This window comes from Crocuta crocuta, unplaced genomic scaffold (assembly GCF_008692635.1).
Source record: "Crocuta crocuta isolate KB4526 unplaced genomic scaffold, BGI_CrCroc_1.0 scaffold113, whole genome shotgun sequence".
Lineage (NCBI taxonomy): Eukaryota > Metazoa > Chordata > Mammalia > Carnivora > Hyaenidae > Crocuta > Crocuta crocuta.
In genome coordinates, this window is record NW_027530368.1 from 11,048,364 (window position 1) to 11,071,316 (window position 22,953).

The following is a 22,953-nucleotide window of genomic DNA, read 5'->3' on the forward strand; positions in this document are numbered from 1 at the left end:
TCATGACCTGAGCTGAAACCAAGAGTCAGACGTTTAACTGACTAAGCCACCCAGGCGCCCCTCTAGTGATATTTTAAATTAATAGGTTTTTGTGCGTTTGTCTGGCTGGTGGATGCTAATAACAGTGCTTCTTTTGGAAAATGTATGCTCAGTTCTGCAAAATCATCTTTTAAATAAGCTTTGCAACCCATTTAAAAGTGAGTGCATTTCCTCAAAAAGTTAAATAGAGAATTAATATATGACCCAGCAATTCCAATCCTAGGTATATACCCCAAAGAGCTGAAAAATAGGGATTCAAAGAAATGCTTGTACACAATGTTCATAGTAGCCAGAAGATTGAAACAACCCAAATGTCCATCAATGGATGAATGAATAAACAAAATGTAGTTATATGCATACAATGGAATAATATTCAACCACAAAAAGGAATGAAGTAGTGGTACATGTTACAATATGCACGAAGCTTGAAAACATTATGTAAACTCAAGCCAGACACAAAAGAAGAATTACTGTTTGATTCTACTTCTATGAAAAATCTAGAATAAAGCAAATTTCTAGAGACAGAATGTAGATTAGAGATTCCAGGGGGACTACACAAGGGGAGAAAATGGGAAATTATTGCTTAAAGAGCACAGACTTCCTGTTTTGGTGATGAAAACCTCTGGAAATGGTAGTGATTGTATAACACCGTGAATGTACTAAATGCTAGTGAATTGTATACTTTAAAATGGTTATTTTTGTGATATGTCAGCTTCAAATCCATAAAGAAATATACTCAGTATCTAGAAGTATACAAAAATTGAAGTAGCAGATAAAGTGTGTTTTGCTCTATAAAGAACATATGGTGAGAAAAGAGGACTGACTTCAGAGCTAGAAAACCCAAAAAGTCGAGTTTAAGCCTTAACTCCGCCATTACTACTTAGGCCTTCTTAAACGAGTCATTTCCTTCTCTGAGCCTCAGTTTCATCATGTAAGGAAAATGATACCATCTGCTTTGCTTAATTCTGAGGCTGAGATTCAGAAACTGCATAGCAAACTAATATAGCAGAGAAAAAAGTACTAATTACTATAATAAATGCAAAGTTGGAAGCACTGGAACCCCAAAAAGCAAAAGAATGAATATATGCTTTCTCTTTCTAACATCTCATCTCTTACTTCAGATGCTAACTAGGCTTTAGGCAAATCTTGAGAAACAATTATTTGGTCTGGAAGAGGTTCAGTATAGTCCAGGGTAATTGCTGGAATTTACCAAGCCAGGAAACAAAGTCAATTTTAGTCTGAATCTGCAGGAGCCAACCCAGTCTAGATAAGATTCTGTCTTGTGCCGTAAGGAATATAAAGCCACAAAGGGATTCTAGAATCCATCTGTAGTCCATGACTATCATTCAGATTAAAATGATCTATAGGTGGAATGGGGCCACTTCAAAGCTTCAGTGGTAATATATGGGATAGGAAAGAGAATTTCAGTCTGTTTTGGTTAGAACCTTCAATAAATGAGGCTCCAAGTTTGAAAAAAAGGGAAGGAAACCGAATCTCGAGCTTTTCTTTTCTGGCGGCACAAGGCTTCTTGTATAGTAATATCTAATTTATCCAACACAATGAGGAAAGGTGTTGAAAGAATTTAAAAAAATTAGTTTCTTCAAAGTATTTAAGGTAATAATTTTTAAATGTATACAGAAATTATACTACCTAGTATTTACATTTTTATATAGCTAACGTAACTAATATTTTCAAAATTCCCTGGAAACTAAAGGGAAAATGCAAATACGAAACAATATGCTAGTTTATGGGATACTTGTTGAATCCACACAAACGTACAAGACTGAGCATACATGTAAGTTGTTAAGGCAACAATAAACGTGTTCTAGGTAATCTAGTATAATGGGAAGGGTCCTGTATGATAGGGTTCTGGTGACTTGAATTCTAGTCCACAGTTGGCCACTTATTGATCTATGTGACTTGAGTTTTCCCTTTAACTCCGTCTCTCCTCTGTACAATAGTTGGGCAATAGTTTTCAAAAGATAAGTGTTTTTGGGTTTTTTTCTGGTTTTAAATTTTAAGCAGTAGAACCTTTTCTTTAAATGAACTCTTCCAAGAAGCCTGCTATTTCGAATAAATAAACTCAGAGCTGCTCTGTTTGAAGTAAGGTAGGGAATCCAGATGCCTGTCTGCTTTATGCTCTCCTATTGTCCTGGCAGCCCCAAGGTGCCTCTGAAGAAGCTTTAGGGCTCCACAGAACACAGTTTGAAACCCACTGGGCCAGATAAAGCCAAAGGTCTCTTTCCGTTCTAATATGTTCTGATTTCACTAATGTAGGAATTTTCAAATGTCCCATATAAATGCTTATTTTTGGAGGAGTTTTTAAATTGTAAATATATTTTTGGCAAATAGAAAAGAAAAAGTTCAGGAAAGCTTCCCAATTCTAATCTACTACTACCTTTTTACTAATCTACTTTAACACGGTAACAAAACTAAAGAAATTAATTATACTAAAGGAATGAATTTTCCACTCTTACATTTTGACATTTTTTCTTAATATAATTTACTTTTAATTTAGTATAAAAATGTGAGTTTATTTCTCATTTTTACCCTTTTTGTAGGAGGAGTGGCATTTTAAACAAATATATACATTTCTTTAAAATATATACATACACTGTTTTTTTTCCAGCAGCTCACTGTGCACTTAGATCTACAGAATCACTATTGGCAATCAGCATTAAATGGCAATCTACCCTCTGGTTAGGAGCTAACTTGCTGCTCTAACCCATTTTTATAAACCTTCCTATATACTTTAATCCTTTCAAATGCAACTGTGACACAAACTATTACAGACTTTTGAAAACCTGTTCTCTTGGGAAAAAAAAAAAAAAACAACTGTGGAGCATCAGTAACCAGATAGTATTCTCAAATTTCAGTGATCTAGTCCATGGAGCCGTCCCCTATGCATAGTGCTCTGTTTCATGCAGTACATGGCTTTAGCTGGCCAAATCTTTTTTTTTTCCCAATGAATCAGTAGAACAGTGAAGATCTTACTTTTTTTTTAAGCAGTGGCATATCAATGAGGCACAGATGTGTATTCCAACTCTGCATGGATGAGCACACTGTTCAATAGTGCTGGCTCACACGGTATCAGGGCGAGTTATCACTTCCCATGAAGGCACTCTTATCACCAGGGCCCAGAGAGGTGGCTGCAAATCGCAGCCTTTTTATTTTCAAGGCAGTTCTGCTGAACATTCAGGCTTCAAAGATTCACACTTCCAAAACTCTATAAGAGTTTGTGAACGCTCAATTTGCCAAAACTGTTTACAGTGTAATTGGGCACCGTACCTGTGTCCATGAGATAGCGAAGGCGCTTCTCCACCAGCGCGGCACGGGTGTCAATTTGCTTTTGCTCATTCTCTAGTGCTGCCAATTCTCCTACAACATACTGACTGGTGTCTTTGAACCCTTTCTGTTAACGAGAACAAACAGGAAGGAAAAAAAAATCACTTGTAAGTTGCATTTTTCCTTTCTACAAACACTTAGTAGAGCACTTACCTAGAGAACCAAATAACACCGTTACTATCACCCTTAGTATGAAAAAGCAACTCCCTGTGATTCAAGAAATTTTCATAAATACTATGTATAGCAAACTTTTGTAAATAGAGAAAATCTCAGCTGTTTAGTATTATATTTATAATTTAACGACCAGATTTGCCATATTTAAACAGTTAACACAGAGAAAAAAATTCTCCTTAGAGTAAAGTCAGAGAGTTTTTTAAGCATAGACAGGGACAGAAGAAAATTTTCCCCTTGGTGATTGTCAAAACAAACACCAATGACACCTTTCATTCAAATGTGCGATATGCAAAAATGGAGCCTTACTAAGGAATTGCTTCTTAAAGTATCTATCCTGAAAAACACAGACATGATCTTGCAAAAATACAAAATTAAAGAGACACATTTCTTGCTTTCATAGTAAATATACTATTTAAAATACTTTTTAAAAATGATAAAAAAATAAGTTTCTAATATCTCAAATTTTCCCTCCAGCTGGCTGCTGTACTTTAACATGTCGTTCTGTTGATGTATCACTAATTATTGTAGCTGCGAATTCTAACTTGACAGGTGGTTTCAAACCTTGCTACAAGGATCTCGTGCAACTAGTACAGTGATTTGGTTAAAATTCCATCTAACCAAATTTGGATTTCAATTTGAAATTTTACTTTTTACAATCATCCATATTTAAAAAATTATCCTTAGAAGTTTTATTTGAAGTAGCAGTTCTATCATAAAATACCAGAAATGTTTAAGTGATTACTTTCACTACCACCACTTCTACCATCAGCACTCATAACATTATGTATTCAGAGAAACAAATGTGAACAATCTCTTCTATCAAATCCCTTCCCTACCTAGAAGCATAATAATCTCTAAGAAGCCATGAGGAATTATCTTTGGGTACTCCTTAAACAGGAAACAAAACCAAGAATTATGTTATTTATGAGCATATTCTGGAATTCCCATGATCAATGAACACATCTAACCATGCGTATGACTTATCTATCTTCGGAACTAGTAAATTCACATGTGAACTCTATATCAGCTTACTGTTAAATCGATTTTGGTAGTTGACAAATTTAAAGATCAAATATATTTGAAATCATAAAACTGATAATTTCTCAGGATAGTGTGATCAAATAAGTTACTATACTTTTAAAGATCCATAAAAATAGATATTCTCCCATCTCAATATGAAACACAACAAAATTATAACAGAATAAATGTAAACAGAAACTTTAAAATCTGGGATAATCTATCTGCCATATAGCAGAGCATTTTCATAAAGGACTTTCCTGTTTTGTCCCATACAGACAAAACAGACACAGTCTGCAAAGAAAACATGAGTAAGAAAGAAAAGAAAGCAGAAATGATAAGCAACACATAAACTTCATTGTTTTTACTGATTGGCTCAGTGAAAAATAGTCACAAAGTTTATAACCAGATTTCTTTAGTGTGAGTATACAGGATACTCAAGTATTCTCCAACTTACAAATTATACCAAATGTTCCATCATGATATATGAGTGAGCTGTTCTATGTACTAAAACCTGCCTTAGTACAACTTAAAAAGAGAAGCTTTAAGGACCCTAACCTGTAGTCTGTAATTCTAAATGCACTTACAAGGATTTAAAAATCCAGCAAAGACCATTTTAACAGTAAAAACAATGAAAATATTTACACAAACTATAGATAATAAAAAAGTAGCACCACTCTTAGAGAGCTATGCACAGACAAAAATTCAAGTTAAAACTTGTTCTTCCTGCTTCTGTCCCGCAGCTGTCCATCAAAAGCAGCTTTCTCCCTGCGGTCTATCAAATATTTCCCTCACAAATCAATTTTACACATGATCAGCCCATACCCCTACTGAGCTGAACCTCCCCGTTAATTAAGTGAAGAAATTACCATATATATTATATTAATGCAAACATCATTCAGCTAGTAATTCACGGCTGATCTGGATAATGGAAAGGTTGAACACCCATTAACCCAAGCCAACAAAATGGGTTGGCTGAGAAATTCTAGCAGGTCTCATGTGACTTTTCCCTCTAACTGCAGCTCTGCGGTATCTGCTATTGTAATAATTAAAATCCTCCTGGTAGATCAATACTGGAATCTCTTTATGGGAAGTGCCCTGATGGAAATGTCTCAAGGAAGCTGGGGCTGTGGAACTCTGAAAAATTCATTTTTTTTTATCTGACAATTATCACCACACTGCAGACTAATTCAACAGTGCACCCCTCTCACTCTGCTTTGAATGCACTGGAGATTGACATCTTAAAAAACCTAACATCTCATTTTAACAAATAAAGGCACTATTTCCACATACAGTTTGGAATTATCAGCAATCATGAAACCACACAAAAAATTAATATACATTAAGCACTTCATCTTCTGATGGCTTCCTCTGAGTTTCAGTTATCGCTGCCTTCTCCTCATTTCCTTTCTTTGTATCTTCCTGTATTGATCTCTGCCTTTTCATCTCTTAAAAAAAAAGGGGGGGGGGAAAGACATGTAAAATTATTATAAAGCTTGATATTTGTGTATTGAAATGTGGATTTACATTATCAGTTTATACACACACACACACACACACACACACACACACACACACACACATAGTTAAATACTATTAAATCATAAGATGGGAAAACATTTTTAAAAGTGTTCCTACCTGGTCTATTCTCAACATATTGACTGAAAGACTGCAGTTGAGTTTTTCTGACTGTAGAATCCTTGCTGAACACAACAGGATTTCTAAATCGTTCTGTTGCTTTTTGTAATCGCTCAGTCCGGAGATCTTCTGTGCCGTTCTAAAAGTGAAACAAACATAGTTAAGAGCATACTGGTTATATAAACATGAAATTGCATATTAGCAAAACAACTTTTACTAATTTAAGATAATGTCAAATTAGAAACTTTTTGATAGAAAAAGGATTTCAAAGAGCCCTAAAGAGTTCAACTATAAGTTCTGTTGCCTATAACCAAAACTTTGGGAGGCATAGTTTAGATGGAGGATCACTCTTGATAACTTTGATTCACTAGACACTGCTGTACACCCCTGTGTCTTCTCCCAATGATAGGTATAATTTAAAAGCCATGGTGCTTCTGGCTAGTTCCCCACTATTCTGCCCCATCAGTTTGTACAGTCCCACAGACTTGTATGACAAGAAGAACTAGTTTCTAATTTTATGCCCATTGAGATAAACCACTAATGCTGGATGAAGGCTAAAAGGTAGGATTATAATACTACCCCACTGAACTGCATTTCATCAGCTATAACTTTCCAAAGCCAGATTTGTAAGTAAGCCCTTTACAGCTAAGGAAACTACAATTATCTTTTCCAGGGCTTCCTATGTTAATACTGGTAACAAATTCAAATGGTTCTATCAACAAGAAATATCCCAGAAGACTGAACTACTGCAGTGTGTGGAAGCTGCAGATACCGAGGTGCTGTGTACCAAACAAATATTTCATTTTATACCTAATCTTTTATTATTTTTATTAAGTGTTTTGAAAGTAAATAGGGAAAGGCTAAGATGCATGACTAATAGCTAAGCCTGCTGAATGCTGAAACTGGTTATCAAAAGCTACCAAGACTTTGCCCTTCCTCTGCATTGAGACAATCAGTAATGAGGGAGCCCTCCAATGGCCTATTCTCTAGCCTCAAGGAGGCCTGGGATACAGAATCCTCAGGGGAAGGTAACAGTTTATCCTTTTCCACAAACACAGAATGCCTCATTTATAAACGTGTAAACTGCATTTTATTAAAAAAAAAAAATAAAACCCGAAATCAATGCTGAAAGCTTCAAGAGAACAGATGGACTCTATATGTTCTTTATAAGCACCATTTAAAAAATCTTAACTAAAAAGATCCATACAAAGACAAGCTATTTAAAGCACACCTTTTGTTGAAATAACTTCAAAAATTACCACATAAGAGATTTTTAGAAAACAAAACCAATTTCATCTATTGAGACAATTAAATCTTAAAAATGAAAATACTTCCATTTTACTTTTTCAAGCTCCAGAATATCTTTATTATTAGTATAATGCATATACTATGCTAGCTATGTAGCTAAGATAGAGACAATTTTGGCTTTTATTTGTTTGTTTAAGAAAAGTGTGTATTCTTACTGCTATTACTATAATTGTCCAATGGTTTAAAACTCAAGTCTTTACCAAAATAAACAAACACGGCTAAATTTTTTGAGGCCTGGCAACATGCTAAAATATCAGTGCGATTAGCCAGCAAATCCCATCTTAAGAAACGTTTTTATGACTAGGGACTTCTGCCACTTTACAAATGTATTCCTCTAAACCCACTAATTCAGTTAGCCTTTTCAATCTATTGTATTATTCTTAGGCCAGCGTCATTTTGCATTAAATCCACTGCAGAAAGCTAAATTGAACGCAAAAAATCAGACCTGATCCAGGCTTCCTTTTGTTCAAAGATAGAGACCAAAAGTCCTCTGGTGCTGCCACACATTTTCATCACCAATTTATAGAAACCAACAGTATAAGGGAAAAGCAATGAAAGTCATTGTTTTGGGACTTCAAAGCATCTCTGTGTCAGAGGAAGGAAATCCTTTCAGTCAGCAGGGCAGTCCCCATAGTCTGCAGGTGGGTGAAAAGTTATGCAGGGCTAGAAGTACCCTAAAGCTACAGAAATATTAATGATGCCATGTGAGGAAAAGAGGGAAGGCTTGTTGAGGATAGTATAAATAGCCTAAATAGTAATAACCTTCATGTGGCATTTGGCTAAAATCTCACACAAGTTAGGATTCATATTGGCACAAAACACATGCAAGTATCTTTGTGTACAATCACATACCATCTTCAGGTATTAATTAACGTTAATTCTAATTTATCTAAACAGGTCAGAGGTTGAGGGTAATAGAAAAAATACTGGAATTCTCTTAGCAATACTCTTCCTAGCAAAATATATGTACACATAGAAGTCAAGAATAGTTTCTACATTCACGAACACATCAATTTAAAGTAGTAGTTTCTCTGGAAAGCAGTGTATGAATACTGATTACCATACTGCTACTTAATTGATTCGTTATTCAATAAAAAAATGTATATCTTAATGTGAAAAACCTGTAAGAAATTGATTTTAGGATTATAAAGTGCCAGCGGAAGCTAGAATGCACAGAAACAGAGACAAATAGTTTAAACAAGTGGGATTTACCTTAATGTCTTGCTCTGAGGTCTCAGTTATAGCCTTCTGTGCAGCACTGGAGAGTGAATTTGCCACCTGTGGCTGAGCCTCTAGGAGCTTCTTTAGCTTCAAGTCCACCAACTTAGTGTTTTGTTCTGTTAAATAACACAAATACTATGAATAACTGAGATGCATTAAGATTTATAGGCTATCAATTTAGGAGACATCATAAAATTACTACTATATATTTTAAAAAAGACATTAGGCTTGTGAAGAACATATCATACCTGACAAATACAGAACTTTTCATATATATATATATTTAACAGTTTAAATATATAATATACATGTATTATTTAAATATATATATTTAAACTGTAAAACATACTATATAACTATAGTACAACTGAGTAGTCTTTAAGTATGTTAACTATATTCTTTTTTTAAATTAAGATACAATAGATATATAACATTGTATAAATTTAATGAGTACAATGTGCTGATCTGATACATTTATATAATGCAATATAATTACCACTGTGCATTAGTTAACACCTCTAACACATCATATAATTATCATTTCTTTTTTGTAGTGGGAACAACTAAGATCTAATCTCTTAGCATATTCTTTGTACATATATATATATATACACATATACATATATTCTTTGTATATATATATACATATACATGTATGTATAATCATATATATCTTCTCATATAATCATATAAATCAGTTCCCTTAAAGAATATAGTCAATATACCTTAAGACAATTCAGTTGCATCATATAGTGAATAGTTGCTATGTTTACCTGAAAATCTAAGCCTGCATTTGATGCATACATTTATATAAGTAACTGCACAGTTTATACATAATAAAACAAGCTTTCTACAAAGCAGATATCTAAAACAGGCAATACAACTTACCCTTAAGTTATTTTTCATTTTCAATTTTTCTAGTATATTAAATTTATACAAATAATACCACATTAAAACAAGTTCTTAACATGATCTCAGTCATGCACACATTGTTAGAATCAATGTTTAAGTGTGTACATTTATATGCAGCATTGAAATAGGGCATATTTTTAAAAAATACCTTAGAATTAGTGGGCAGAAAAATAACAATCATATTTTGGAATATAATAACTATGGATAGAAATGTAAAATAAATAAAACATAGCAATAACTTTTAAAATAAACAATTTCAAATTATTTTTAGCAAGTACATTAATCTTTAATAATAAAATAATTTAGAAACAAATGGAAACAAATAATTCTATTTAGGCAAATTCATTCAAAGGAACTCTTTAATAAAATGGTTGTAAAAGACATGCCAACCATTTGGTGAATGATATTTTTCATAAAGATTAATAAGTTTTGTAATTATAAGACTCTTAATAAATGCTATTATCATTACTTTCATGCAAATTGGTCAGTTTATATTGCCAGGCTTCTCTTTTAAACAATATCTGATGAACTATGGTCAAATCAAGATAAAGATTAAACAATTTATTATTAAAACATTATGACTTTTATATACATATTAAAAAAAGAATTTTGGGGAAAATAAAGAAAGGCTAAAAATCATAATAATTAAGTCGTAATACATGCTGCGTGCTTCCAGATTCCAGTGTGCATTCTTATTTCTTATTGCCATGAAATAAACTATAGTCTGGATTGGAAAGTCTATCCTATGTACAGGCCAACACTTATTGACATGCTTGAGAGTTGTAAACAATGTATAGTTAACTCCAAAAACAAGAAGACTGAGAGGTCTTTTGTTTGGCATACACAAAGTAGGAGTTTTTAAAAAGGACAAGAGTCAAGCTGCTTAACCCTAAATATAGATTTTTAATGTGAATGGAAGTATTTCATTTTTTAAAAAATTTGTTTTATTAATTTTTTAAGTAATCTCTGTGTCCAACATGGGGCTCAAACTCAAGATCTCGAGATCAAGAGTCACATACTCTACACCAACTACGCCCATCAGTTGCCCCTAGCCCTAATTTCAACCAAACATAAAAGTAACCCAACAAGTTGCTATAACTAAGATGAGAAAATTCCCCTCACCTTACCTAAGAAACAGCTAATTTTTCCTATCTTCATACTCTACTGCAAAATCAGAAAATATGTATCATTTATTGTCAATGATTTTATACTTCTCTGAACGGAATCTTAAGGCTTTAATTCTATACCTCTGAGTGCCCTCATCAGTAGTGTTATTGGTTTCTGATAAAGCCTTTGGTGGTGGTTGTGGTAAGGGGCTGGGTAAGCAACAACAATCTTTTTCTTTTCTTTTTCTTTTAACAACAATCTTTTTCAAAAAGAAAAAAATCAAACTTACCAGCTTCTACATTTTAAACAGAAATAAAAGGCAGTCCTAGTCTTGGGTTAAGCATTTAAATTTTTTCCTTAGATATCAGCATCCTTCTGGATTTGCACAATTATACATATACTGACTCCTATTTAGTAAAAGTATAGTTTAACACTAGAGCATGAAAGAGCTACTGAGAAAGGGCACGGGTTTTCTTGGGTACTCCCTATAGTCAGGAAGACCCTAGGTGATTATTTCTTGAAGAAATGACACCAAGATTTCAAACAGAAGAAGAAGAAACAAAACAGGTTAGCACTGCAGGGACATGCCAGGGCTAGGAAGAACACCCGTTCTCACTCCCTTTAGCATTTTACAGGAAAAGATAAATATTAGGGACTTCACTTCCTCACCTTTAAGTCTAGAGAGATTGCCAAACACTTTTTATTGCTAGAAGAATTCAATTCAATAAACATTTGTGGAACCTCTCAGGTATACAAAGCTTTCGATTGCTATCTGATGTTGACTTGTAAAGGCAATGCATGTAGAACCAAGTTTACATCTTTTAAACCAAGAGTAAGTATGTTATATTTTAAACAGTTAACAGTGCCTATAATTACTGAAATAAGATATGAGATTGTCTGTATAAGCAGTTTTTAAAGTGTCTTATTGTAAATAGTTATTAAGTACTATATATTAATTTACTGATATTATGTAAATACTTAAAGTAAGCACAAAAATTTGCAAAATAATATTACAAGTGAGACTATCAATTCTAAATCAAGTCAGAAAATCTGATCCAGGGTTGAGGTTTACGTTTGAAGTTTCATAGATACTACATCTATACCTTACATTATATCAAAATACTTAGGCTGAGATGGGAACCAAGTTTTGAATGCCTATAAATTATCTCATATAATATAAAATATAAAAATGCACTTTAGTAATAAGAGAACGCAAACTATAATTTATTATTCCAATTGTATTGCTAATTTTAACATTAAATCTAAAACAAAATAACATAAAATTGATGGAAAGTGGATTTAGCTAAATGATTTGTGAGGGCATAAGATAAAATAAAACTACAAAAAGAATTTATTATTGATGAGGTAATAATAAAAATATAATGATAAAGTTTGCCATGCAGCAGGATGCAAAATATTTATAATTTGAAATTACCAGGAGTATCAAGGTCACTTTCTAAGTTAGTAAGTTCATCTCCACCTCCTACAACAAAGCCTTCAGGAATCTCCTCGTTAGTATCTATCTCAATATTATCATTTTCATCTGTAGGAACATGTAGCAATAATGTTAGTACATTGTTTCTATTTTATATCATTTATCCAAAACACTAAAGTAGAAAACCCAGTATTTTAAGACAGTTATTCAAATATAGTCTGACGCAGATCAGCAAGAAATCAGTTTTAAGTCACTTTTCACTACTGGATTAACATTTATATTTTACATTCATATGTCAAAGATGAATTGTTACATCAAAGAAGTTACAAAGGTTTCGACAATTTGCCACATGCGTTCTCTGAATCACTGAGCTCATCAAGTCCTTATATTTTAAAATGTAATGTGTACGTAATCTCTGACAACAGACATACAAAAATAAAGTTGCTTTGGTAATGAAGTCATCAAATATTTCTAAATTTCACACTTTTAGCAGTTATTAGAAATAAATGTATAAAGAAACAAATCATTCTTCACAAACTTGCAGCTATATTTAAATCATTTGTATGAAGACTTGAATGCTTTTCCACTATTAATGAATATTATCATGAAAGCATTATGGATACTTTAAGAGACATAATTGAGACTAGAACAGACAGAACCTTATGCAAAAGAAAGTTCAGAAACAATTAGAACAGTACATCTTGGAAGACTGAAAGCTGAAAAAATTTATTGTTGAAAATTAAATACATGGAAATGAGGAAGTCTTACACTAGTTTTCATACACTTAGCAAAATGTTTTGGGTCACAATTAATTAATGGAGGTTTTGTCTACATTAAAGTTTTCTTTTACATACTTTTTTCCTTTCTAAATCCAAGTGATAAAGCTGGTTAAGTAATTTTGAATTAATGCATTTCAAAAAGAATAGTAATAGTTTGATTTTCAGGTAAGAGGCTTAGCTTTAAATTCTGTTACTGACAGACATTGTATCTTTGAGCGAAATACTGTCCTAGCCCTGAAAGTTGAAGAATATCCCTACTACTCCACTATTAACCTTTTATTGGGAAACTTTTATTAATAATGAGGTATTCAAATATCATTACAAGTGACAAATTCCAAAATTCTATAGTTTTGGCTTAATCCTTCAATGTCTGTCCTTTTTCCTGTATATCTTTGTGTTTGATTTGGGGCCTCCCCAAGTAAATACTTACTATGATCATTAATATTAATAGTAATAGTTTACACTTATTGAAGACATCCCATGTACTATGTAAGCCATTTAGAAGAGCACAATAAAGAAAAAAAAGATTAAGAAATGCCCTTGGGGAAAAACATTACTAAATGCTTTCAAATCGCTAAGGCATTATACTTGGCTACATTATTTAAGTACAATCAGTTGAAAGATGTTGTCTAATCAATTTATTAGCAGAAATAATTTCATAAATGTTAGCATCTTCATTATCCTTAAAAATTCTTCTCTAAGTAATTTTGCAATGAATGAACAAGTATTTCCCAAGTGCTAAGTAAGTGTTTACAACACTTCCTTGTATTACTCTGTCAGAGATAGTTCACTATCAATAGTTCTTAGAGTGTTGCTGCCAACTAGCCTCTATTGATTATTACTGACCATAATTAATCTAGAGCGAAAGCACAAAATCCAACATTCATTCATTTATTACCGAAATTTCTACTGCATACACTGCTAGATATTGAGAAGATACCAAGCTGTATCTTATTCTACCTTAAAGGTATACATTCAAGTGACTACAAAACCATATACATGACAGGTAAGTGGTACGGGATAAAAACAAATTACAGAGCAAATTCAAATGATGAAAAGATTTCTCCTTGCCAACAATACCAGGAATTGTTCTTCAGAAGCACTAACTTTCGAAGCATTTAAAATTTAAAAAAATTTTTTTTAACATTTTATTTATTTTTGAGAGAGAGAGAGACAGAGACGGAGCATGAGTAGGGGAGGGACAGAGAGAGGGAGACACAGAATCTGAAGCAGGCTCAGGCTCTGAGATGTCAGCACAGAACCCAATGCAGAGCTCGAACTCACGAACTGTGAGATCATGACCTGAGCCAAAGTCAGACATTTAACAGATTGAGCCACCCAGGCACCCCCAAAGTGTTTTAAAGGGAAATAATAGGAGGTAAGACTTGAAAGGTAAAACTGCAGAGAGCTCTGAAGGGCAGAATGGGAAGTTTAAATTTTACTTGATAGGAATGGAGAGATACTGGTGTTCTAACATGATCAGCACTGAACTCATTAACAGTAGTCTATATAAGCAATTTTCTATCAAAATGTCTTACTGTAATCAGTTGTGAAACATGTATAAAATAATTAGTAGTAATATAAGCAATGAAGTTTATGACTTGTATAAATGACAGTGGTGTTAATATTATTCCTAAAATATCACTCTTGCTTACCTTCTGATATGCCTTCCTATGGGAAAGAAAAAGTGGTCTAAGGATTGACCAGGGAAGTGTACTATATAGGTGACATCATCCTTCCTGTGAGTGAGATTGCTGACCTAGATGTCAGACTGGAGAACTGAAAGGAAATCAAGGTCAGAGACTTTTATAACCTTGAGGCAAGCAGTACAGAGAGCCTAACCTAGTATACAAGAATTGGAAGTGGGTATGATGTGATTTGAAAACTACTGATGGGATACTTGGTAGTTGGGGATGGATACTAGAAGAAGGGTGAAGCCGACATCAAAATTGACCCTTCAGTCTAAGTGACGAAAAGGATGGCACTGCTATGAAAAGAAATGGCGAAGTCTGGAAATGTGATCAGATATGGGTACTTTTAGGGCCCAGGGATATGCAAAAAATTGTATTTCCCTTCATTATCCATGTACACAGTGTTGGGTTCCTACATGATTTAAACAGGTGCCATTCATTTCATTTCCAGTTAAATGAACTCTATTTACACTACCACTCATGAGTAATGCTGAACGTTTATATATGTATTGTTAACCTTAGATGAAAGTATTACTATTTGGGAGGGCAAGAGTAAAAATTGATCTAGACAGCTTAAGTCTTCTTAAGAATGGATTTCTACTTTTCATTCACTGACTTCAGTTTTAGGGCAAACCCCTGAATTCTTTTCAACAGTTAATATTACACATTTCTTCACACCTGTAGAAAAAGTCTAAATGCATTCTAGCAGAACCAAGGCGCATGTGCTGTCTGTGAAATATATTACAAATTATATATGATAGATATATGATATCTATCTATCTATCTATCTATCTATCTATCTATCTATCTATCTATCTTTGTGGCTAATCATTGAAAACCCAGCAGGTGAGCATGGCAGAAAGTAAATTAGAGATCCAACAGAAGTTAGTTTATAAATATGGCACATACAATGTATGCAGGAAAAGGTAAAAGGAGATTGAATATGACAGAGTGCATTACAGTTAACACCAAGCAGTACTGTAAGCAAAATGGTAATCCCAGTGACATGACTAATCACATAGCAATAAGGCTCGTCTTACAACACTTATCATTTATAAATAAATTAAATGAAAAAACAGGGTATCTGGTGACAGTAAAAAAAATATCTACACTTTCACAAAAAGAAGATGAGGTGATCATAAAGACATATTTAGAAAAAACTTCAGAAAATACGTTCAGAAAAAATTTTCTCAATGTATCATGATTTTTTAATTCACACTGAAGGCTCCTATAAAATTAATAACTTGTTATTATAAGTAATAATATTTGTTATTAATAGTATACATACTATATATAGTCATTATAATGTAACAATAATCAAATATTAATATTTGATAATAAAATCAAACAAGAAAGGAAACACAGTGCAAATATAATTATTAACAGAAGCTAAATATAAAATTATTAAAGGCCTATAAGATTTCATTTTGGTTTTGCAAATTTAGATAAATCTATTTGCCATAANATATTCATGGACAAAATTAAAGAAAAAACATTTCCTTTATACACTTAAAATGCAAATACAAAGTAACACTACTTTATCTAAAACAAAGTAAGGCAACAATGTCAGTGTAAAAGTTAAATGACCCTACCTAACTCAAACCAAAGCGATAAACTACAGAATACATATGTATAATAAAAAATACATATTTAATATATCATATAACATAATAAAGATATTATATAATATAATCTTAAGATAGGATTAATACCTCTTTTCAAGTGCCCATGGACCATTAACAAAAAGTTAACATTTATTTGGTCAAAATAAAAACTTCTTAATTCCCAAAGCAGAAATTCAGGCCATATTCTCCAACCACAACACTATATAGGTAAAAATTAAAATACCAACTTTTTCACCAAATACTTGCACCTTGCCAAGTAAAGACCAATATAATAAAATGAAACCACAGTTTGCTATATAGAACCAGAATTTTTAAAAAAGTAGATATTAATGTTTATTTATTTTTGATAGAGAGACAGAGTGTGAGTGGGGGATGGACAGAGAGAGAGGGAGGCACAGAATCTGAAGCAGGCTGCAGGCTCTGAGCTGTCAGCACAGAGCCCAATGAGGGGCTCAAGCTCATGGCCCGTGAGATCATGACCTGGGCTGAAGCTGGACACGTAACCGACTGAGCCACCCAGGCATCCCCTAGAACCAGGATTTTAAAATGAGGTTATTATAGGTCTACAACTACAGAATGATGCAAAAATTGAAAAAAAAAAAGTATGCAGTACACTACAATATCACCTGATTCTTCTATAAGCCCTAAAATTATATCAAAAGGAAGACAAGTAAAAGCTGTAGCTCTTTGGACAGATATGATTCTGTTATTTCACAAGAATTAGGCTATTTCTGGTTTCAAGAAGATGCCAGTGGGTTGCTTGAATATATGGCTATATACATAGCTTAAAATACTTTGTGTATATTTTCTGTGGACACCATGAAGCTGAAGACACTGCACTTGAAATTTACTAAGTTTCCTTTCCTCACTAAGGCAGGTTGCTGCTTGAGAAAAGAAAAAAGGCATGTGCTTCAAGCAAGTAATGAATCTGAGTAACAATCATGTTCAACACATTCCCCAGGCTATGCTTCTACATTATTTTTTCAACTCTTGACTACTCCCTCTGCCCTCTGAACCACTGCTTCCAAAATCTTCCATCCTTATCCTCCATCCAGGCTGGTCCCTACTTATTTCTCCCTCCTTTCACAATATTCCTTTATACAGACCTGATGATTTCCACTAGACACTGGAAGAGTAGATACTAATTTGTTAATTTTCCCCCTGATTTATCAACCTCATAAGGTCATTTTCTCTTAGGAATTAGACTCTTGTGAATCCAAGTGAATTCCTAATTTGCTATGCAAGGGTCAGCAAACTATAGCATGGGGGTAAAATCTAGCCCACCACAATTTTGGGGTAAATAACCAGCACATCCATTAATTTACATAAGGTCCAAGGCTACTTTCAGGTTACAAGGGCAGAGGTGAATAGTTTAAACAGAGACCATATGGCCTTCAAAGCCGAAAATATCTACTCTAGCCTTTTTCAGGAAGTTTGCTAAATCTTGGCCTAGCACAGTGACTATCATGGCTCACTAGATTAATGCTTATGTATAATGGTTGAATTTCAGGCAGGAATTTTTACCCTCTCCCTTGTCTTAAAGGTCTCTTCTCCTACTCCCAGCCTCAACAGCTCCAGCTTAGATCTTGAGGCCAGAGTAGACCTAGTGTGATCCACATACCTTTATGAAGGCAGGACAATATCTATCAGGCAATAGGCCCGCTCCACTTGTGGTAGGTAAACCTTAGCTCTGATTAAGAGCCTGATACGTGGCTACCATTTGATACGTGGTTGCATTCAATGTCCAAAATATAGTATGTCCCATAGGAGAAACAGATTCTGGTCACTTTGGTCCTCTGTTCTTTAGGGAACAGAGTCTAGACTCTTCAAGTTTTCCTAAGTTATCTGGTGAATCCCATCCAATCTTCATTTCACCTGGCTTTCCCTATTCTAGTCTATACTTCTTTGCTAGAAAGAATCAAATCCTGGATTCTGTAGGTTCAATCCTCACTTGTCTTTTACTTTGTTGACTGTTGACTGCTAAATGATGCCAAAATCAGGTCTTCACATTCCCTAGTTGCCAAGTAGGAAGGATACCCATTCTTTGAGTCATCACACTGATGGAAGTCTCTCCATCTAGTCTAGTCCTGGTTTAGCCTCAGCTAGGATTGGATTTTAGTGATAAGACCAATTACACAAATGACCCTTCCAACCTTGGACTCTACACAGATGCAGAAAAGCTTGGCTTTGACTATTAGGAGGCAAATACCTGATTGATGGGGGCACAGGGTTTATCTATAAAATTAACATAGATTAAAAAATATATAAAAATAGATACAAGAGAGAAAAAAATGAGTATCAGTGTGCCTGAGTCTTCCAAAAGTAGTAGATTGATTAAGTGCTACCTTAGACAAGGAGGAGAAAGACAAAATGAGAAGGGATGAAGTTGGTAGAGCTCATGAAAAGAACAGGCCAGGAGGGGCTACGTGGACAAGAGAGGATTCAGAGACACGTCAGCACCAGTGGTGGAGACGACCTTAGAGTGGGCTCCACTCATGGTCTCTGATAAAGCCTTTGCGTCCTCCAGTGACATCTGCCTGAACGCTGGGGTTTCGTTTTAATACTAACCAAACTATCTAAAAATAGTAACCATAAGTAATAATTAATCATTAGTTAAAACATTTAATTCTTAGCCTTCCCAGAGTTTATAGCTTATTTAAAATAGTGTTATTATTTGTTGACCACTGGGGAAAAAAATAATAAGAGACCCCAGACACCTCTCTATCCTATTATTACTGTTCTCCTATAAGTCTATGATGCCACAGGAAGGAAGCATTAGTAGCTTTAGAACACTTCATCTGGAGAGTTAAGAATATAAGTTTTTTTCTATATTCCGAGATATAAGGAGACAAAGATTTTTACAACTTACTTAGGATACATGGAATTTTTATGATACCAAAGAAACATCTTGTTATTAATAGTTATGAAAGCAAATTATCATATTATTATATAAGTATGTAGCCATGAGTCGTTACTGATGTTACCATAAAACTGTAGTAGAGAGTGTAGAAACTGCATTAAAAATTCTGAATGAGGGGAGTTGAAAAGTAAGATGAAGGCTTTAAGAATATATGAACATTCTGACAAGACCAGAGGGACAGACACACAGCTGTTTAGGGAAGCAGCTTGCAGATTTATGGGACAAAAAGTTATACACTACAGGCATTAGCTGGCATTCTCTACAAGACTAAGTTTTTAATATATGGAATCAATTAGAAATAACAGCAGTAAATTTCAATTTACTTTGAAGAAACTTATCATCAACCTAGAAATGGCTTACCTCTGCTACAGTTCTCAAAGATCTTATTCAAGTTCACACTTGCCTACTCTTCAGAATGATGCTAGCATTCTAAGATTAACTAAGGACAAGTACCTAGCATGTTTTGGTAGATAAATAGGTTATATACCTTGGGGGGTAAAAAAAAAAACCCCAGCCCACAGACCTCTTGAATATACTCCTCTTAAACAAAAGTATAAAAAGTTCCAAGTTAAAGATGCCCAAGGTGAGCATTAGGAGGCAAAATCAAAATTGTCTTTAGTTATATAATATGTAGTCCTTGTCCCAACATCAAGCTTAAAATAATTTCTGCAGATACTGAAGAAGATCTTCTTAGAATAAGGAGACTAAGAAGAAATGGATATGGGACTTACTCAAAATTCTTCTGTGTCAGGCTCTAAGGCCAGAACATTGTTAGGGCTACTTTCTAAAGATCTAATTCGAAGCAAAAATCTTTCACGTCAAAGCTCACCACTAACAAGTCTTGTGACCTGTGTTTTGAGGACCTGATTGCATTTTATTCATTCCTAACTGTAATTAATGAGACATCATAGGGAATCACAAACCAAAGTCTAGATGAGTTTTTTCCTAAATCATATTCTAAGAAAATACTTCTAAGAAAGTAAAAATTAAGCCAAAAAGTTGATTTGGAAAACAGCAATAGTTATCATCAGATTTACTAAGCTTCCTATAGGTTCTTTACAACATATCAATAGGTTAGAAACTTTATGTATTTGATGCAACATTTTGAAGAATAAAAAGTCCCAAAAGGTCCACTGCAGATTTCTAGGTTGTCTGTAGAATATGATACAAGATTCTTTAACTCACCTCCAGATGCCTTTGACCTTTCTTTCAACTTTTCTGCAGCCATTTCACCATAGCTGGGAAGTTCTGACATCTTCACTCCAGATCGAGCTTCTGCTATTAGCTGACGAGCTCTCTCTCTCAGCTGCCGACGTCGCTCTTCATCTTGCTGCTAAGATATATTGAACAGTTGCCAACTCAGTAATTGACAGAAATGCAATTTCATTTTCAATCTGATCATCATGATAGTAACTGGTTTACAGCATGGTGCTTGGCCCACATTATAAATAGGATGCTCTATATCAGTTGGATGTCACACCATTTTTAAAAGACATCATAGAATCAGATTTTTAAAAAATATTTACAAATTATTATATTAAAATGCCTGCTAAAAATTCAAACTAGTCTTTAAAAAAACGCTGGGCAATATTTATTATTGAGAAACTAGAAGGGCCTATTGTTAAGAAAATAATCAGGCTTATAGAAAAAGTCAGAATACTAAAAACAATTTCAATTAATTCCTTATTTTTTAAAATATAATTTAACTTGCTATTTTCTAATAGAGGTATAGAGCACTAATAGACATCTCTGATAGAAAATGCTGCTATACCATATGATCAAATATATGAATCAGAATTTTTAGGGGGCTAGAGTAGGAATAGAGACAGTATATTAGTTCCACAAGTCATAGTTGTTCGTAGTTTTAAAATCAGAATTGGCTAACTGATATACTGTCCCCATTCCTACTCCCTCTCAAATGCCCATTACAAAGAAACAATAAAATCTAACATGGTGTTTTTATATTTAAGTAAAAACTGCAGAGTATGAAATAACTAAATTTCTGCCTACTAAAAAAGTACTATTATGAATTAAAATAATCAATATGAAATTGCTTTATAAACTGGAAAACATATAAAATAAGGCATCCTAACAAAATGAAGCCTGAAATAATGTGGCCTCAACATATCCTTATAGTGTAAATTTCCCTTAACCTCTCCCAACCTCCATAAAAGTTCTCATCTATTTATACAGAATTGCTTCTGTCGTGTAGTTTCATGTACCCAGGGATTTGAATATGTCATTTCCTCTTGGAACGTTCTTCTCTCATTTGATTTAACTCCTACTCATTTCTCAAGATTCATTTTAAATTCACTAAATTTCCCAACTATTATTCCCTCCTCCCCACTGGTGGAATAAAGTCTCTTTTATGTATGTTACTATAGTAGTGTGCATGTGTGCGTGCGCACGGGCACATGTGTGTGTTATTACTTTTGAAACTATTTGTCAATTTACATTTTAACTATGTACAAATGCCTCCTTTTCAATAGAATGGAGTCATGTAGAATTAGGAGCTACATCTAATTTATCTTTGTATCTCTGGTCTTTAGTACATTTTTGTACTTGGTACTTGCTATAGAAATTTCAAGAATGGAAACTTGTAATTTATACACTCAAATGTTTATAACATAGAAAGAAAGGTAAAATGGCCACAATAAGCAAATCTGATTAAATTGCACCAAAGAGTTCAGAAGAAAGAACATTTTTGGCTGAGGGACAAACAGAGGGTATCATGACATCATGGTTTTTGAACTGAGTGCAGAAAAAGCAGGACTGAAAATGGATAGAGATGGTAGTCAGAAGTTGGGTGGGTCAGTGTAGTCAAAACTACAAGTAGGAACAATACACAGATACAGAGGCAAGAAAGTACAGTGGAAAAGAAGCATTTAGTCTAGTTTTCTTGAGCTTAGGACAAAAATAATAACAGAAAGACAAGGCAAGAAAAATAAAGCTGGGCAGATAAGACTATAGGATCCCTGTCCAATAGGGTGATTTATTCTAAAGAAAGTGAGGTTTTGGGGTTGCCTGGCTCAGTCAGTTAAGCATCCAACTTCGGCTCAGGTCATGATCTCACAGTTTATGAGCTTGAGCCTCGTGTCAGATTCTGAGCTATCAGCTCAAAACCTAAAGCCTGCTTTAGATTCTGTGTCTCCCTCTCTCTGCCCTTGCCCTGCTTTTATTCTCTCTGAAAAATAAATAGACATTAAAAAAAAAAGTTTGGTTTCATGTGTTGTTTTTTTGTTTATTTGGTGTCTAGAATGACCAATCACAGGTGTTATTTGAGAAAGACGAATCTGACAGTAGTGTATAAGATAGGTTGGCATAGAGAAACTGGAAAGAGACTAGGCAGGAGGTTCTTATAATAGCCCATGGAAGCTGTAATGAGATCCAGAAGTAGGATGGTGCCAACTGGAATGAAATAGACAGTGTAAGAATATATTAGATGTAGAAGTGGTACCTATACCATTTCTTGGTAACTGATTAGACGTGGAAGAAAGAAATAAGTTGACTCAGAAGTTTTAAACTTGGGCAACCAGCAAAACTGTGGCAAAACAAAAATAGATAAACCAAGGAACTATAGGAAGGGAGGGAGAGGACATTTGGGGTAAGGCAGACTGAACTGGAGAGACTGGCTGGACATGCGAGTGAAGATGTTAGGTAGTAGATGGGAAGTGAAATTCATGTTAAGAAGTGAAGTCAAACAAGGACTACAGAGCTGAAATCACAGGGGTATATGAAAGCA

The 22,953-nt window shown here is 34.0% G+C and overlaps 1 protein-coding gene across 3 annotated transcripts in view; it reads right to left on the reverse strand.

Annotated features, from left to right (window-relative positions):
- The window catches only part of EHBP1 (EH domain binding protein 1), a 350,991-nt gene that overhangs the window by 39,216 nt on the left and 288,822 nt on the right, over positions 1 to 22,953 (reverse strand). The window contains exons 16-21 of one of the 3 annotated variants that reach the window (XM_077766441.1): positions 20,397 to 20,544; positions 12,197 to 12,304; positions 8,734 to 8,858; positions 6,214 to 6,352; positions 5,917 to 6,023; positions 3,328 to 3,451 (exon numbers count right to left, since the gene is read on the reverse strand). In XM_077766441.1, coding sequence (XP_077622567.1) covers positions 3,328 to 3,451; positions 5,917 to 6,023; positions 6,214 to 6,352; positions 8,734 to 8,858; positions 12,197 to 12,304; positions 20,397 to 20,544 — 751 coding nt within the window. The remainder of the gene's footprint in view (positions 1 to 3,327; positions 3,452 to 5,916; positions 6,024 to 6,213; positions 6,353 to 8,733; positions 8,859 to 12,196; positions 12,305 to 20,396; positions 20,545 to 22,953) is intronic. The other 2 variants (XM_077766440.1, XM_077766439.1) reach the window with 2 other exon arrangements.